We start from the raw sequence: 18,069 nt of genomic DNA on the forward strand, positions 1-18,069 counted from the left end.
TGGTTACTCAGAGGTAAAGAAGCTTCTTACTGTTCATTCAGGGTCGTCAGGAAAACCAGCCCAGCTCTGCCAGTGTGGAGGAGGCCAGGAGGTGGGGTCGTTGTGTGGCTCCAGGCCTTTCACTCGGGGCTGGAGTTCGATGTGCACCTGGAAACTGACAGCCATCGATTGTATTTATTTTCTCCAGTCTGTTCTGGCCACTTCTATTGCCCGGCGAGCTCTTCCGATGGGAAAATGAGAGCACCACGTGCCTGTGGCCTTGCCCAGGCATCTCCACTGGACAGACTCCTACAGTTGTAGGGCTTCCACGGGACCCTCTTAGCTGGGCTTGCTGGGGGTGTTCATGGATTTTGTCAAGTCAGGTGCCTGTGGTCAGGACAACTGGGATGGGTGCGAGTCTCGTCACCCCATCTCCCTTGTGGCATGTCCCTTGTCTGTGGCTGGAGTGTTCAGCTCTCCATAGGAGGGTCTACGTGCAGAACAGGACTGGACAGCAGAGAACTCATAGGCAGGCATATGCCTTGACTCTGAAGCTTCCCAATCTGGCATCCTTCAATCTGGCTTGCTAACAAATCGGTATACTTTTTAAAAAATGATTATTTTTTTGAGTTCCAACTGGCTGTTTCTCCAGGTTCAGCTGAGTTGTCTTTCTTCCCTCTTAGCTTTATCTTGGAATAAATCCTTTTCTTATTCCCTATCACTCTCCTATCCTTGGATCTGTGGTTTTCTCCTGACCCGGAACCACTTAGTTTCCTAAAGGGCTTCCGCCGACCTATAACTTAGGCCCTCGGTAGAGTCATCACATAAGCTTAATTCTTATTTGGCCTCAGCTCCATTGCCAAAGGCACCAACGTCCCCACCCTCCCAGGCCGTGAGACAGATGAGGGTCGAGTCACTGACCATCCCTCAGATATAAGGACTATCCGCTCTTCCCGTAAGGAACAGGAAAACATTAAACGAACACGTCTGTGAGCACAGCCAGCTCTGATCCATAATGCAAAATAAAGCAAGAAAACACTCAAAACATAATCCTTGGTGTTTTCTTGCTTCATTATTGCAGTAAACAAGCTTGCTGGTTGTGGGAGAGACAGCTAAAAGCTTAGACTTTTGAAGTATATGGTTAAGAAATTCTTCCTCATCCTTAATCAGACTCGCGTTGCCGTGATTTCAGCTTATGTGTTCAGGTTCTGTCCAGATAAAGGCATTGTTCTCTTCTCTACATGTGATATTTTTAATAAAATTTTATTTTACAAATAAAATAAAACATATAAAACATTTCACGTGTAAGATAACTTTCAATAAAATATATGTAGAACATATTGTACACCTTAATAGAACTTACATTTTGTATTTAAATATTTTAACTTTACAAGTAAAATATATTTGTATATAAAATGTTATAGATTCATATAAATAAAATATTAAATGAAGCATTTGATATTATATTGGCGAACATTTTAAAAATTGCTAAAATATAGACTTTAAATGTATGAAAATAAATCTTAATATTTAAATCAATGTGATGGTTTAATACTAAAGTAATTCGACATAAATATTTAAAGTAACACTGAAATGTATAGAATATGTTATTTTTGTATAAGTAAAAGTTGTTATAAGATGTTTTAAAAGTGTAGTAAGGGTAGCCGGTCGGGTCTGGTTCCCGGTCCATAAATTACGATTTGGGGGCCACAGCGCCCCCTGTCGCTCGCTCGGCGCCAGCGCCCTGACGTGCTGTTTGTCCTCCCGCCCGCAGGCATCGGCAAGAACGTCATCTGCGACCGCACGGCCACGCCGCTGGATGCCTTCCGCATGATGTCGGCCGCCCACTACTACCCCAAGCTCATGAGCATCATGGGCAACGTGCTGCGCTTCCTGCCGGCCTTCGTGCGCATGAAGCAGCTCATCGAGGAGGGCTACGTGGGCGAGCTGCTGGTGTGCGAGGTGCAGGTGCACGGCGGCAGCCTGCTGGGCAAGAAGTACAACTGGAGCTGCGACGACCTGATGGGCGGCGGCGGCCTGCACTCGGTGGGCACCTACATCATCGACCTGCTCACCTTCCTCACCGGCCAGAAGGCTGTCAAGGTCCACGGGCTGCTCAAGACCTTCGTGAAGCAGACCGACCACATCAAGGGCATCCGCCAGATCACCAGCGACGACTTCTGCACCTTCCAGATGGTGCTGGAGGGCGGCGTGTGCTGCACCGTCACCCTCAACTTCAATGTGCCCGGCGAGTTCAAGCAGGACGTGACCGTGGTGGGCTCAGCCGGGCGCCTGCTGGCGGTGGGCACCGACCTGTACGGACAGCGCAACAGCGCCCCGGCGCAGGAGCTGCTGGTGCAGGACGCCACGCCCGTCAGCAACTCCCTGCTGCCCGAGAAGGCCTTCAGCGACATCCCCTCGCCCTACCTGCGCGGCACCATCAAGATGATGCAGGCCGTGCGCCAGGCCTTCCAGGACCAGGACGACCGGCGCACATGGGACGGGCGACCGCTCACCATGGCCGCCACCTTCGACGACTGCCTGTACGCCCTGTGCGTGGTGGACACCATCAAGCGGTCCAGCCAGACGGGCGAGTGGCAGAACATCGCGGTGATGACTGAGGAGCCCGAGCTGAGCCCCGCCTACCTGATCAGCGAGGCCATGCGCCGGAGCCGGATGTCCCTGTACTGTTAGCCCGGATTGGGGACCCAGCGCGACCTAGGGCTCCCGCCTGGGGCCCAGAGAGGGGGAAAGGCTGGGGGAGAGGTGGCCTCGAGTAGTGTAGGGGTGGGGAAGTGGAAAGGCAGGGTGAGAAAATGGCATCTGGGAGGCTGAGCCCCTGTCCCGGTGAGGGGCCCCGAACGAGACTGTTGGGACGGTGACCCGCGGTCCCTGAGGTCGTCCCTGCTGGCGTCGGCTGAGACGGAGGCGGTCGGCAGCCTCTGCTGCCCTTTACTGTGAGAAGCCGGGAGGGGTTGCCGGCTCCGCCCCTCATCCATCGCCCCCCACACCTTGGCCTCCTTGGCAAGCCAAATACTCCTGCGTGCTCTGAGCCCAGTTTCCAGGGGCGAGCTCGGCTGGCGGGAGACGGTACATCTTCACGTGCCCACGCCAGCCTGCAGGTGTGTGTGCGGGGGTGGGGGGGGGCGCCAGTGGCTAAAGAGAAAGTTCAGATTCCAGGAAGCCACTTCAAGTGTGTGAAGGAAAAAGTACTTGGTAGCAAAGGGTACAGCTTTCTGGATGGATTTGTCTTCCTCCCAGGAAGCCCGAGGGAGGGAGTGTCTTCCTAACTGGCTCAGTGCCCTTTTCCTGGCCTGAGGTGTAGGGTAAGGGAGGGCCAGGAACAGTAAGCAGAGAATCGGGTTCCCTTGAGCCAAAAGGAGAGAGCAGGGGCACAGCCTGCACTGAGACAGATGAGGCAGAGAAGAAAATATCCCTTCGGATTTGCCAGCAATTAAAAGCCCATTTCCGGTGGAGTGGAATGGACTGGAAGGAGGGATTCGGTACTGGAGCGTTGAGGTTGTCCTTGCACGGGGCCGAGGAGACAGCAGGAAGGAGGTGTGCGTCTGACCACAGGCTCCTGTGCTATCCTCCAGGACCGGGGGCAGCCTTGCGCCCCAGGGTCACAGTGGCATTTCCCAGCAGGAGGGCAAGTGAGCCCTGGACCCATCTCTCCTAGCGAGCTGGGGAAGGGCTCTTAGGAGACTCCCCAGCTTTGTAGATTTTAAAAGGGAAGCCTTCAGGTCCAGTCAGATATAATCCTCTCTCCTTTAAAAGAAAAAAAAAATAGTCAAGGCTCTTTTCCTTAGCTTGGACCTCCGCTTTCACGCATCAAAAAAAGAAAAATTTTGAATAGGTATTAAACAAAAGGACAGCAAGCAACACACTTTTTGGCGTTTCTAAATGGGGTTTGAGAACCCTCTGAGGTGTATAGTTCCCATAGGCTGAAGAAGGCTAATGTAGGAAAAAGCATCTTCTTCCTCTTGGTCTCCTGTCTCTCTTGTCTTGTCATCCTCTGCTTACAGGGAGGGCTTTTACTGGAGATGGCAAACTGCAGGCTTGGAGCAGGCAGTGCCAGAAGGGAACAACCAGACACACACACACACACGGATTTATAAATGCTCGCTACCACCATTGTCACTAAAATTGCTCTTAAAAATTCAGACCTAGTCTTGAAAGAAAGCCCAGGTCAAATACATTTTGAAAATGGGGAATTATCCTTTTGTTATCTTTTCTTAATCCTTAACCCCACATAGGACATTTGTCGAGCTTCGCTGTGGAGACTGTTACTTGTAAATGTACACAGCGTTTGTTCACAGTCACAGAAATCCAGTCGTTGTCTTTGGCACACAAGTGACGTTTAGACATCTTTTCAGATGGCCCCGCACTGGAGCTGGAAGGGAATTTAAGGGGCTGAGGGTGAACCCCAGGCTCTGAGTGGGCAAAGTCCCAAAATGAACCGTGCGATCAGTTGCCCCCTCCTTCCTCCTCCCAGGGGCAATACACTGAATCCCAGGCTGCCCGTGGGTCCTGCGTGGCCGTGTCCAAACACCACGGGAATGTGGTATTTTCTAGCACGGAGGGGTAGGGCTCGCCTCCCTAGAAAGAATTACCCTGCTTCCTGGTCCCTTACCACAATGTGGGAAGGTTAGTGAGCTAAAACTCTCCGTCGCACGATTGGTCCCTGCTCCGTTCACAGAATCAGACTGCCAGCTTTCCTAGCTACCAGTTCAAAACTAGAGATTTGGTAGAATGGAAGTCTCCCAGTAAGAATTTGAGCAGAGGGCCATGCCATGGACTGTTTTGGTTCAGATTCTCCTGAATTCCCCTCTGGATACATAGCTTTTGTGGAAACTGAGTGGAAAGAATATTTTCTTTTTCTAGTTGGCCCCGAAAGGCTGTGATCAAAGATGTAGAGAAAGGAAACTAGTGACTCTATGAGTCTCATTTTTCTAAGTCATTTATAATCTAAGTAGGGCTGTTCCTGGGGTTTCAGTTTTGTTTCTGTACTTAAAATACTTGGGACTACTTTCCCCCCAAAGATCACTGCGGTCCGTGATAAATATTTAGTGTCTAAAACAGAAATTCTCATTTGAGGCTGGAATATATGGAAAGAATATACATTCTTAAAAAGAAGCATGAAAAATATTTTAGTAAGTGTTCTTAAATTCTGTCTACTGAAATGCATGTAGTAGGTAGATGCAGGAACAAGTGGAAGAAAAGTTCATTTTCTTAGTGTAAAATCTACAGTAAATGGGTTCTTTAGTGCTCCTTGGGCCCCAGGCCTATCACTTGCAAAGACTTGATTAGGAGTCACAATATAAAGCTGAAATCTGAAGCTTTCAACATTCTATGGAAGGACTTTGTCCCAGCCCAGCACCCCCAGTAGTCCCCTCAGGGGACTGGGTACCATCAGCTGGGTTTGAGCTCAGACGAAGTCTCTGGGGTAACCCAGCCCTCTCTGCCTTGTTTAATGTGTTTCAAGGACCCAGAGTAATGGAGGCTCCATTTTAGGGTCATCACATTTAGTCCCCACTTGCCTGATTTGTTCCCGTTATTGTGAGGGGGCCTCTGATGCTCAACATTTGGGCTCACGCCACTGGCGTCCTCTGCAGAGTGTTCCAAATTCCAAATTCTGAGAGGGGGTATCAGTCAGGGTAACCACAAGTGTTTGGGAATGCTCTGGGCTTATTTGGAAGGGTTTCATTCTCTGAGTTTTCTCCCGGAGAGAGAGTTCATGACCACTGTCAGCTCCCCTACGACTTCTCCCCGCGATGGAGAGGAGTGGCAGGGGACCACAGATGCTCCTTAGCCCACCAGGCAGCAGATACCTCGGGACTCTAAGGGCAGCTTGGCTGACTCCAGCTCAAGGGGAACTTCTCCCACACCCTTTCTCCATCCTCAGAGAGCCACGCCAGTACTCTCTGCGCTCCCACATTCCTTGATCATCTACTGTGTGCAGGGTATTTTAAGTACGTTATCTCGCTTAATCCATAAAAACAGCCCTGTAGTATTGGGTATTGTCGGTCCCATTTTACACATGAGAAAATTGAGGCTGAGAGGAAGAGTAACTTGCCCAGAGTCACAAAACTATTAAGTAGAAGTGGGGTCACCTGAATCCAAACCTTTCTTCTCCTCCAAACCACGTTGCCTCCCACGAAGAAAGGTTTGAGCCTCTGCTATTCCTCCCGGGCAGGAAAGCGCTTCTTGTCGAACCCTGTCGGGGTCTGTGGAGCAACAGCGTTTAGAGTTCCATGTGACCTGTGTGTGGGTGCCCCTCTGCTGCTGTCGACACCTGCCTGTGGAGCAGGATGCCATGTTTGATGTTCTGCCAGAAGGTTCCTTGTAGAGCTGCAAATAGAAAGAGTCGATCTTTCTTCCTCTTCCAAAATAGAAATAGCACTCAGCTTCTTTTCAAATCAACGTCCTAAGTTGATTCTGACTGTAAGCGATGCGGCAAGCCACAGAGTTGGGGATTTTCAGAACGTTAGCCGATTATCATGGATGGCCTTGGGTTTTGCTCTCGCAGTATATAGCATAGGAAAATGTCTTTTCTCAGGGAGTGGGGCTTTGACAGTTCATTTGTGTGTGACTCAGATTTTAGCTGTGCGTTGCATTTGTACCTTTAGACCCTCTTAACTCTTCATCTTGTCTCAGAGCCGCAGCTGTTGAATACGACCTGTGGTCACAAAGTAGGTTTCTGATTGCATCACTTTTATTCTGGTGGGTTTGGGGCGGGGGAGGAATTCAGCATTATAAGGGTACCCTGGGGAGAAAGTAAAGCCAGTTGCATCTGGAGGGACTTCAGAGCCCAATATATTCAGTTCCTTTATTTTTACATCCCCAAGAGGTTAAGTGATGACCAAGGTCACACCGCTTCCTAGTGGTAGAGCCAGGACTAAAATCCCAGTTTTCTGACTCTAAGTCCCATCCTGCATCTTCAGAGCCTCAGATGGGGAGAGGGAGGCCCAGAGAGGTGAAATGACTTGTCTCAGGTCGCAGGGCTAGTTGGGGCAAGAGTTGCAGTTAGAACTCAGACCTGCAACTGACAGTATTCCCTGAGCTGTTGCAGCTGAATCAGTTTTTTAAAAACTCAATTATGTCTTGAATGTACTCAGAAAACTAGCTGTTTAAAATTTCCCATTGTGACTGTAATGTGAACAGTTATCTCTAATTTGTATTCTATTGGCAAGGATGGGGGATATACATTCAGATGCTCACCTTTGGGATTTCCTGAGGCCAGCTCTACTTCTGGGCTCTACCCTGCCCTCTGCGTACAGATCTAGGTCTTGACTAGCTTAGGATTCCTGCCCCACCTACCGCCTCCGTCTTTGGCCATCCAAATCCTGAAGTTTATAGGGCAGAGGTCACGACCCTGGGGAGGTTTTTGTTTTGTTTTTTTTTAAATTGACTCTCCGAGCCCTGCCTTTCAATTCCCTTTCGGGGACAGGGAGACGCGTAATGAAATAAAAGCTGTGCTTGTCTGCAGCCCATGGGCCCACCCCAGCCTGTCGCATCCTGGGCAGAGAAGCGGGCGGTTGGGGGTACCCCACGTTTGAGGGAAGAGCCCTGAGTTGGGCTTCAGAACTTTTCCCAAGAGGAGTGTAGACCTGCTGTGCTTCTTTAAGAGGTGTTGGGCTCGGTGGTCTCATCAGAGTGTGCTGGTGCAGCCGGTAAGTACCGTGTACCTGAGTTCCACACCAGTTAGCAATGAAAGGCAGTGGCCTCCTGACCTTTTCTTCCCCATGTCACGGTCCCTATTTGCTGGAGCTCTTGAGAGGGGCACCAAGCGTCTGGCTCTGTCAGGCTCCTCAAGTGTTGCGCTACTGAATACTCCTGAATCTGTTGCCCCTTTCTGTTTACACCAGCAGTGAGTAGACAAATAACAAGGCCCTGGCACATGCAGTGGCTCCGTGCTTGGCGTGGCAATCATGCTTGCCTGGGTGGTGTGAGCGGGGCCCCCAGACTGACCCAGGTCCAGGTCTCTGCTGTCCCCTGCAGCCATCATAAGGGCTACGTTGTTGAATGAGCCCCATGGTTTCTCCCCAGCAACTCCATGACTGATTTGATCCTAGTCCCAGGCTAAGAAACAGAACCCAAGGAAGCGACCTGCCTGCTCCTTTGCTCCCCTCCTTCCCCATCAGGCATCCAACCATATTTAGTATTCTTGCCCTGTGCCTTGCCCAGGGGAGGGAGAAGTTTCTAGTACTTATGGTTTTCTGTTGGTTGCCTGGTGCTTCTACTGTTATTTTATTGTGTTGTTGTTGTTTTTAACCAAAAATTGCATTTGTTTGGTTGTCAATGTCGAGTGTGTGTTTATTGTTCTACAAACATGAGTATATATATGTATGTATATGTATAAAAACAAACATAACATATAAAAAGTCAAGGCATGTATACTAGATATTTTAAAGAGTTATTTATCAAGGGAAAAAGATGTGTGTTATAAAGTAAACAGAGTCTATATTTTATATATAATGTAGATAGCAAAAAATAGCTTATAAATTATAGAAGGTTTGGGTTTTCTTTTTTTTTATTATTAAAGCAAAAAAAAAAAAAAGACAATGAACGCACCTGTTCTTAGTGTTTTAAAAGCTAAACTGCTGTGGGAGGTGGCCTTCCCTACCAGGCCCTCGGGCTGTACAGTCTGTGCTCCAGGCCCAGAGCTGCTGATGCCTCGTGTTACCTCTGCAATGCTCAGGGGGCCATGGTCACCATCACCCCGCCAGCTGGCATGTGCCGCTTCAAATGTGGCTTCCTGCTGTCCTCCCCAGTTGGTGTTGGTGGGATAAAGGAATGGAAGTAGCAAATAAAGACTGAAGAGAAGATATAATTGCAGCTGTTTCCCTGTTTATTACACCTGGGTGCTCTACCTGATGAGTTAGGTAGCTGGCCAGTTTGGGGGATCTGAATTAAGAATGGGGGTGGGAATGATGGTGGTGCATCTGGGGGGCGTGTGTGCCTAGTGTGGGCTGGTCTTTCCTTTCCACCCTCTGCTGTCTTAGGCAACACACAGGTAATTCTTCTGGTCCATGCTTTCCCTTCACTTAAAAACAGTTACGAATTGGGAAGAAAAATACAAAAGCTGAGATCGCATGGTTCATTCCTCCATGAGCAGATCGTGATGTTAGTGCATTCAGAACGCAGCCCGCCCATTCAGACAAAGTTGCAGCAAATCCCTGCATTCACATGGATTTTGACAATGCACACATAACATTCTCACACCTTAAGGTCGGTTCTGAAGAAGGCCGTGAGAGAGAGTGCTTCGTCAGAGCTGAAAGCCCCACTTGCCCAAATGTAAGATATGGTTGCGATGAGGTCCATTTCTCTAGTTTCTTCCAGCCAAGTGGCCTGCGAGCCAACCCCTGGTGGAAGACACCACGCTCCTGAGCGTTTATGTACATTTTCAACCCAGTTGTTTCTTCACAGATTTGGAATCTCCTCGTGATGCTGGTTTCTCTCAATTTAGGCTCATTTCTTGTTACGTAAACCGGGGACTGTGCCTTGTCCTACTAAATTACAGGATATGATCACATTGCTTTCGTAGTCTCTGAACTGTTGTTTAAAAAGAACAGTTGCAATTACATTGCAAGTCATTCAGACCGTATCAATAGTTTACGGGTCAAACGAAGAAGAATCTATGTCTCCTCCTGTGCCGATCTACCCCCTCGCCACTCCCACCCCACCACACACCTACACACACACACACACACACAGATACACAGGACCATTTTCCAGATTCACCTTTTGTCTTGTGCATTTTTAGCACCTGTTTTGACAAGTCTGGGTGATACAACGTGAAGGATACAATGACTGCTACAATTGTTATGAGAATGAAATACGCATCTACAAAGGTGCACAGTTTTGTATACAAACGAAAGAATAATAATTTCACCTCACTCTAAGTTGTATGCTCCCATTTTATCAACACACATTTACCTTAATCTTGCCTGAGAAGAAAAGATCCCTCTGCCTAGATATTCCTCGACAGTCCCTACATGCACTCGTCAGTAGCAGTGCCCCCTGCTGGAAGGCTGGCCAGGAAGTGTAGAGAACAGAAATGGAACAGATGCCACTTCACAGAGCTGAGCCATGTCACAACCAACTAGACAGCGCGACAGCTTACTTGAGCCAAAACCTCTACAAAGAAGCTGATGCAAAACATTCAAAATTCTTCACCTTGTTCATTCAGGTTCAGGCTTCCTTTGGAATCCTATCTCTGAGTCTCCATCTGCTGGGTAAATTCCTGAGAGATGACTTGAGCTAGGACAGCCTTTGCAGCATTGCTGTGCTCCAACCACAGCTCTACAAGATGAAGTCATATCTAAGTTGGCTGTTGGACTTCCTCCAAAAATATCCTAACGAAGGGAACACCTTTCTCTCCTAATGTTACATAGATTGCGATCACCTTGCGTCAAACCAAACTCTCCCTTTAGCCACAAGTGAAAAGGAAAGACTAACTTCAGAAGCAACTTCTTGGGCAATTGCAGATTCATTCCCTTCTTGGTGAATGATTTGTATATTGACAGGACTCAATCCCAGAATTACCATCTGGGGTGTACATGTACCGAAGTCCCATCGTCTCTGACCCATTCATCATTGGCCACCGGCACCTTGGAAGCAGGACACCCTGGGGAGGAGGAACCCTAAGAGGGCTGTGAGTGGCTGCGACAGATGTGGAGTTCACGTCCACAAAGCGCACGAGGCCCTAGGGAGTCCCCAGTCTTGAAACACCCCCTATCCAAGTCACTACCTCCCTTTTAAAGAGCCCTGAGGGGTCTAAGTCAGGCCGAAGCCAGACCAAAGCTGCTTGAGGCTGTCTTGGGGATGGTGACTCACTCCAGACCCCTCAAAACCAAAGACCAGGGCTTCCCTGGTGGCGCAGTGGTTGAGATTCCGCCTGCCGATGCAGGGGACACGGGTTCGTGCCCCAGTCCGGGAGGATCCCACATGCCGCCCGTGAGCCATGGCCGCTGAGCCTGCACGTCCGGAGCCTGTGCTCCGCGGCGGGGGAGGCCACAACGTGAGAGGCCCGCGTACCACAAAAAAAGAAACAAAAAAGCAAAGACCAAGCAGGCATAATAGCTAGTGAAACTACAGGGAGGGAAGCAAGGCCAGAGCCCCCGCTGTCTTTCTAGGCCTTCTGAGGCTGCCTGTCTGGGATGTGGTGGCTAACAGGGAGGCTGGAGCATCAGTCACCCTTCAGTGTGCTGGGCTTAGGCATCTGACTTGGCACTCAGGTTTCCACCATGAAGCAGAAGAGAGAGTCAGCCTGGGACCAGCAGCTGCGTATCAGTACAGCTGTGAGATGCTGACACGCATGTATCACTAAGAAAGAAGTGAGCGGGAAGAGATGGGGAAAAGAAGAGAAGAGGGAACTGGGGTAAAGGCAGGGCAGGGGAGACACAGAGCAGAAGCAGGAGTGGAAATTCGTGCCAAGGGGAAAAATGAGATGAAGGGAGAAAACGTGGAGAAAGGGCAGAGGCATGCGTTTGAGATATGGAAGTTTCTGTAGATAAGCAAATGTTACACGAGATAACTGAAGCCGTTCCTCTGTGGCCGACAGGCCTAATCTGTGCTCTGAGGACAGCTTGAGAGAGGAGGAGAGCGGATGAGAAGGCACGAGGGAGGAATTCCTGTAGAGCTTGGCACAGTCTGGCTGACTCACTTTGGGAGCTGTTCAAAGCGATCCAACTGTCGGCATTTGCTAGAAAAACTTCCATACCAACCTCTGTGTTAAATAAGCACCACCAGACCCCAAGTGCACCCTGAGCCCATCCTCCTTTCTCGTTGCTTTTCTTATTTGCAATCCCCGCCCCCAAACCTGAAGTTTCCAAGGATTCACCAGCTGCCACCTTGCCCTGTCCCTTAGTCCCCTCCAGGGACTCTTGGACACATTCAGGAATCTTCCAGGTAGCCTTTTTCTTTTTTTCTGCACACACAGAATCTCTCATCCCTCCTCAGCTTTCAGAGACCCTGCCCACCAGGCCATTGCTACAACCTGTTTTCTCCTTTTGCACCGGAGCTTTTCTGAAGAAAGTCTCCCGAGGGAGCAGGCCCGGCCCAGCAGGAGCGGGTGCTCGTCAGGTACATCCAGCCCTGGCTTCTGCTGTCTTGAGTCCCCTGGCTCAGTCCTTGGATCTGTCCTGGGTCTTGTCAGGTTGCCTGTGACATCCAGGCTCTTCCCTTCCTTGTTCACAACATCCTCTTGCTTTCATTTATCCATTCATCCGAGCGGAGGTCATGTGATGAGAGCCTCTCCACCTGTTTTCCTGATCACCCAGCACGTGTTGTATCTGACCCGCTTCCTCATCCTGGCCTGGGGAAGCAAAGGCAGACATCTTTCCCTTCTAAGGCTGCATCTCATCCCTTCCCAGCCTGCTCTCATTCCCCACCCGGAATCTCTCCCTGTCCACTGAACTCTCCCTTCATCCTTCAGCTGGGCCAGAGTATAGATTCAGGGAGTCTTTGAACTTGGATGGAAAGAAAAAACCAAAAACCAAAAAAGTGCATCTTAATTTTCACTAACTCTACCTGAAGTTAGCATTTTCTTCAATTGTATCATCAAGTTACAGTTGGATTAGCAGTATCTGTGACTTTATCACCAGTAAGAATCACATGTATCTTCAGATCTTATCACTGGTTTTACAGATACCTTGAAATATCATTCATACTCATCACTGCTCTAAAATTATGGAAATCATTATGCTATAACCAGAGCTTTTAATTTATTACTGCAGTTAAAAGCCCATACATTGCCCTATCACAATTTTAAAAATTTGGGGGGTACATATAACAATATAATTTGTTACTTTATAGTCATATGTGTCTTATTTTATACGTTCAAAACAGTATTCCGTGGGGTTAAACACATTACTCCAAAAAGGGGTCCGTCGGCTCCACCAGATTGCCAAAGATATACAAGGCACAAAAAAGTTGAGAACCTCCGAGTATGGCAGAAATAGCCTTAGCATGGTCCTTACTCTCAACTATAAACTTTTTCCATGGTGATTGAATATGATTTAAATAATGACACAATTCGTTTAAAAGAGATACTCTGAAATCGGAAGACCCCTTCTGGGCATCCGAACCCATGTCTTCCTTTGGAGGAAGTTCTTACTCCAAAGCCCCGTTTCCCAAAGAAAGCTGAGCACCAGTACCAAAAGGGCCGCCTTAATAGAAGCAGATCTGGGGGCTCTGCACCTCACCACCTGCATTGATTTGGGGGCAGAAGGGGTAGCTGGAAAATTTTAAAATGCGAACAACACGGGCATCTATGAAACAGCCCGCACTGTAATTATACAATGAAAGTTCAAATCCCTTCCATCCCAGACCCTCATTTCCACTTCCTAGAGGCAACTGCCATCCACAGTTTGTATCCTCTCCCTGAAAGTATCCCAGCATCCGCACAAGTATTATATATACACTGTACACATGGCGCGGTCTTGCTGTTTTTTTCGTAATGTATTTTTAACCTCTTTCCACATCAGCATGTAACATTGCCCTCTTTTTTTTTTTTTTTTTTTTTTTTTTTGCGGTACGCGGGCCTCTCACTGTTGTGGCCTCTTCCGTTGCGGAGCCAACAGGCTCCGGACGCGCAGGCTCAGCGGCCATGGCTCATGGGCCCAGCCGCTCCGCGCCATGTGGGATCTTCCCGGAACGGGGCACGAACCCGTGTCCCCTGCATCGGCAGGCAGACTCTCAACCCCTGCGCCGCCAGGGAAGCCCTGACCTCATTCTTTTTCATGGCTGTATCGAAAACAATCTACATGAAAAATTCTAACTGAAATTTTTTTAAGCTCTGGAGATAGATGGTGGTAATGATTGCATAATCATGTGAATTTCTGAGGACCACTGAACCATACACTTAAAGATGGTTAAGATGGTAAATGTTATGTTTTGTATATTTTACCACAATTAAAAATAAATGTTAAGCTCCCCAAGTAATTGAGCTGCAGACCCGGACCCTACCTCCTCCCCCCACCTCCCTTCAGGTCGGCCAGCCTGACATCTTGGAAACCCCTACTCCTTTTTCCCTCTTTGCTGCCATTCAGGGCTCCCTCGTTCATATTTCTTTTCAGAAACAAAAGCTCTCCTTTCCACGGGTGGGTGTTACCAGAATGTAAGTGGATGAAAGGTTCTTTCCTGAGCCTGTCAGGAGTCAGCAGACAGCTGCAACACCACTGACAGTCCCAGCTCTGGTGAGGACAGAATCCTTTTCAGCTCTGGAATGTCTTTCATCCTCAGTGTTGAAAGCTTTGTGGAAATTGGGCCAGGGCTCGTCAAACAATTCAAGCCTGGTCACAAACAACCCCAAAAGTCTATGCTAATGCCTCCTTGGACTGTTTTTCACTGGCGTTTTGACGTCCTTGACCAGCTAAAGGGCTCGGAAAAAGCCTTTTCACCAGTGGCCCGTTCAGATAAGTTAAATCGCCTGAAATTCAGCACCGTGTGGGGTATCCCTAGGGTTTAATGTACTTCCATTGGTCTGTGGACTCTGAAGCAGTTCAGATCAGAGAGAACAGAAGCTCGTCCAGAGTACAGCATCCTGGAACTGTCACCCCAGGCAGATGCTCCCAGAGCCTTGGGCCATCGCGTCGCATCAAGTCCATGGGATGTATTGCCTTGGCTACAGACGGACTCAGGGCACTGAGTCAGACACTTACCTTAGTCACCTGGAAAAGTTACTGTGACACCAAATTCTTGTCTCTCCCTGTGAAGGAATCACTTAAACTCTGTTCTAAAAGCCTCCATACGTACCTGCCACATTCAAGTAGCCTGGCTCTGGGAGTTTGTCCAAGCCTCATGAGTTGGGTCCTGCCTGTGACGTGACTGTACTGGAGATAAGGATTTTCCCATGTCCTGTCCCTCCCTGGAGGGCTTTGCCGTGTCATTGCATACATCCGCATTCCAACACTTCACGGAAGGAGGCTTTGGTTTGGTGAGGCACGGCTCTGAACTTTCAAGTTCATTGGAGATTTCTTTTCAGTTTTCAACTTCTTACTGAGTTACTAACAGCTGCTTCTCTGGAAGGTCTCCTGGTGCAGCCCCTGCCCTTCCCCCGCCCGCGCCATTGCCAGGACTGTCTGTCCATCCATTCACGAACTCTATTGCACGTCCCCTCGATCAGAGTTTCACCAGCTCACACATCATTTCTTTGAGGCATCGGGGCCTTGCCCAGCCCCGGCATGGCTCGTCTTCGAGCTGGAGCAACCAGTGAGTGCAGAGGCCTGGCTGTTATATTCAGAGAACTGTGAAAACACATCCACTGTGTTTTCATTTCACTGCTGCCTTTCCTCTGAGATCAGATTGCTCTCAGACCTCATTCTGTGACTGAGGTCCTGGCAATTACCCTATAAGGTGAAGAAAAGGAGCCAGGACAAGCCCCACGGAGGTCAAAAGGCCCCAAATCTCCTGGCAAGATGGGGTTTTTTTAGATAAAGCCCTTGCTCCCGGTTGCTGGCTTCCCTTGATGTCTGATAATAGACCATGTATAGCCTTTTTAGAACGGTTTCCCAAAAGTTAACTAGTTCCAGTCTAGGGTGAGCTTCAAGAGACTGGACTTTCAGCTGAGAAAAGAAATAGAATCAGCATTCAATTCTGCCTTTTATGCTCTGGGCTCCTCGTTGGCAACGTTTTCCTGCAGGACACCTGAGAGATGGTACCAGCTACAATGGGAGTTCTGTGCTCTGTGATCATTTTTGCTTGGATTTTTAGTCAGACCTGTCCTCTACCCCTCCCGTGCTCCCCAAGTCCATTCTAGGGGGTACAGCCGACTCTTGGGCTAGGGACAGATGTGTATATATATACACACATACCTACATATATACTTTATATATATTTTACATATATATGAATTTTACATATATACATACATATAACTTTGAAAAGGTACCTGCAGAGCAGCGATTCTCAAAGTGTGTCCCCTGACTCAGCTGCATCACGCAGGGAGCTTGTTAGAAACACAAATCCTCGGTCCCACCCCAGACCCTGGATACACAGGGCCTAAGCCCAGCGAGCCCTCCAGACCGTGTGAGGCACGCTCACTGTATCACGGCCCTAGGTGAGGCTGTCTTCCATCTATCCCCATTAAGAATCACAGTTCTAGACAGCGGCTCTCAGCCCTGGCTGCATCTTAGAATCACCTGGGGAGCTTTCGCAAAATAGATACCCTGGCTCCTCCCATAAGCCCCAGGCTCTGCTTTAACTCACCTGCCGGAGGACCCAAGCATAACTCTTCAGGTGACTCTAATGGACAGCCAGGGTTCCAGAACTGCTTCTACTGTTCTCTTTGTAGATTTTAGCAGCCTTGTAGGTGACCACCTGTTTGTTCCCTGCTTCCTCCTCCCAGCACAGAAGGAATTTACTGCTTGTAGCTCATCACGATCACTCATCAGCCAGAGAGACAACGGGAGGGAAGACAGCAATGCCAGAAGGGGAAACTTGGATTTCTAAACCCTGCTCTATCTTATTTCCTGCTGGACTTCAGGAGAATTAAATCCTCACGCCTTTCTAGGGCTCTAGTTGCCTCATCCCTAAAACAGAAACTAGATGAATAATTCCTTCCTTTCTTCAAGTCAGTGAGCTAGTTGATAGTCTCTTAAAGTCTTTTCCAGAAAAAAAAAGAAACAGAAAAATGAATCTTAGATTCTAAGAGCTTTTAAAAGGTCAGAACTGGTCTTCAGCATAGAATTGCTAATATTTGGTTTTACTCCCTCCAGGATGGGCCGAAAATATTGTAAGCTGGTCATTTTTGTGTTTTTGTAGTGTTTACAAATGAGTTGAGTCTAAAAGGAGTTGGTACTCAGACAAACAGATGCCAAAAAGGAAGCCATTACAATGGTTTGTATTCTTACTCTGCCCTAGAATGTTCCAGTGGGCACTCAGCAGTGTATCTGGAGGGCAGCCCACTTTCATGTTCATTCCAGTTCCCCCATGTTCATGGACATCTGATTCTTTTCACTTCTACTCAGCCGCCCACCTTTCCTCCCAGCTTCTCCCCCATCCCCCGCTTTTTTTTTCTGCCTCTGCAAACATTTTTACAATAATCCGCCTGTGATGAATCTTCATGGAGCTTGTCCACCCCCCATGACAACATACACACTCCTGTAAAAACAACTAGAGTGGGCCAGATTGGAGAAAATGAATCGGTCAAGTGTTTCCTTAATTTTTCTGGTATGTTCACTTTCTTCTTCCCAGAAAACAAGGTAAGTTTCCTCTCCTCCCACCCCTGGCCCCAACAGTAAGTGATGCAATTAGGAGGCTGAGGGAAAATGGTAAATGGTTTCCAGGTGGTACTGTATCAACAGTACTATGTAATTAGCCAAGTAAACCTGTAATGTCTAGGAATTCCTTCAGAGAGGAAAAAGAAAAACTAAAAAAGGAACCCAGGAACGTGGCCAGAACATACAGTCACGCCTTCCCAGCCGTGGCCCGGGTCACCCTGGGGACAGCACAGTTCTGGATGTGTTCAACGTATATGAATCCACCTTCCATTCTTTGTCTACATCCTACTCCACTTCTATAATCCAAGAACTTGCCTTTTCCCGAGGAGATGTGCAGGAAGGGGGACTTGGACAGCCAGCTGCAAACCCCCAACCCCTTTCTAGGCTTGAATTTGGGAGACTCAAGTGCAGCTGGCCAAGACCTATAGCTATGCTTTTTTTTAATTTATTTTTTATATAGCAGGTTCTTATTAGTTATCTATTTTATACATATTAGTGTATATATGTCAATCCCAATCTCCCAATTCATCCCATCATCATCACCCCCCACCCCCACTTCCCCCCTTGGTGTCCATACGTTTGTTCTCTACATCTGTGTCTGTTTCTGCTTTGCAAACCAGCTCATCTGTACCATTTTTCTAGATTCCACATATATGCATTAATATACGATATTTGTTTTTCTCTTTCTGACTTACTTCTCTCTGTATGACAGCCTCTAGAGCCATCCACGAGCCGTACATTTTACTAAGTGTTCTGATCAAGGTCAGTGACCACTTTTTTTTTTTTTTTTTTTTTTTGCGGTACGTGGGCCTCTGTGGTGGCCTCTCCCGTTGCGGAGCACAGGCTCCGGACGCGCAGGCTCAGC

The 18,069-nt window shown here is 48.4% G+C and overlaps 2 protein-coding genes across 2 annotated transcripts in view; both read left to right on the plus strand.

Annotated features, from left to right (window-relative positions):
- GFOD1 (glucose-fructose oxidoreductase domain containing 1) overlaps positions 1-8,544 on the plus strand; it is a 101,951-nt gene extending 93,407 nt beyond the window's left edge. The window contains exon 2 of the mRNA XM_004273555.4: positions 1,754-8,544. Within this exon, the coding sequence (XP_004273603.1) occupies positions 1,754-2,673 (920 nt within the window). The 3' untranslated portion in view covers positions 2,674-8,544. The remainder of the gene's footprint in view (positions 1-1,753) is intronic.
- TBC1D7 (TBC1 domain family member 7) overlaps positions 1-18,069 on the plus strand; it is a 142,894-nt gene that overhangs the window by 92,477 nt on the left and 32,348 nt on the right. The window lies entirely within an intron of this gene.

Source organism: Orcinus orca, chromosome 10 (genome assembly GCF_937001465.1).
Source record: "Orcinus orca chromosome 10, mOrcOrc1.1, whole genome shotgun sequence".
NCBI lineage: Eukaryota > Metazoa > Chordata > Mammalia > Artiodactyla > Delphinidae > Orcinus > Orcinus orca.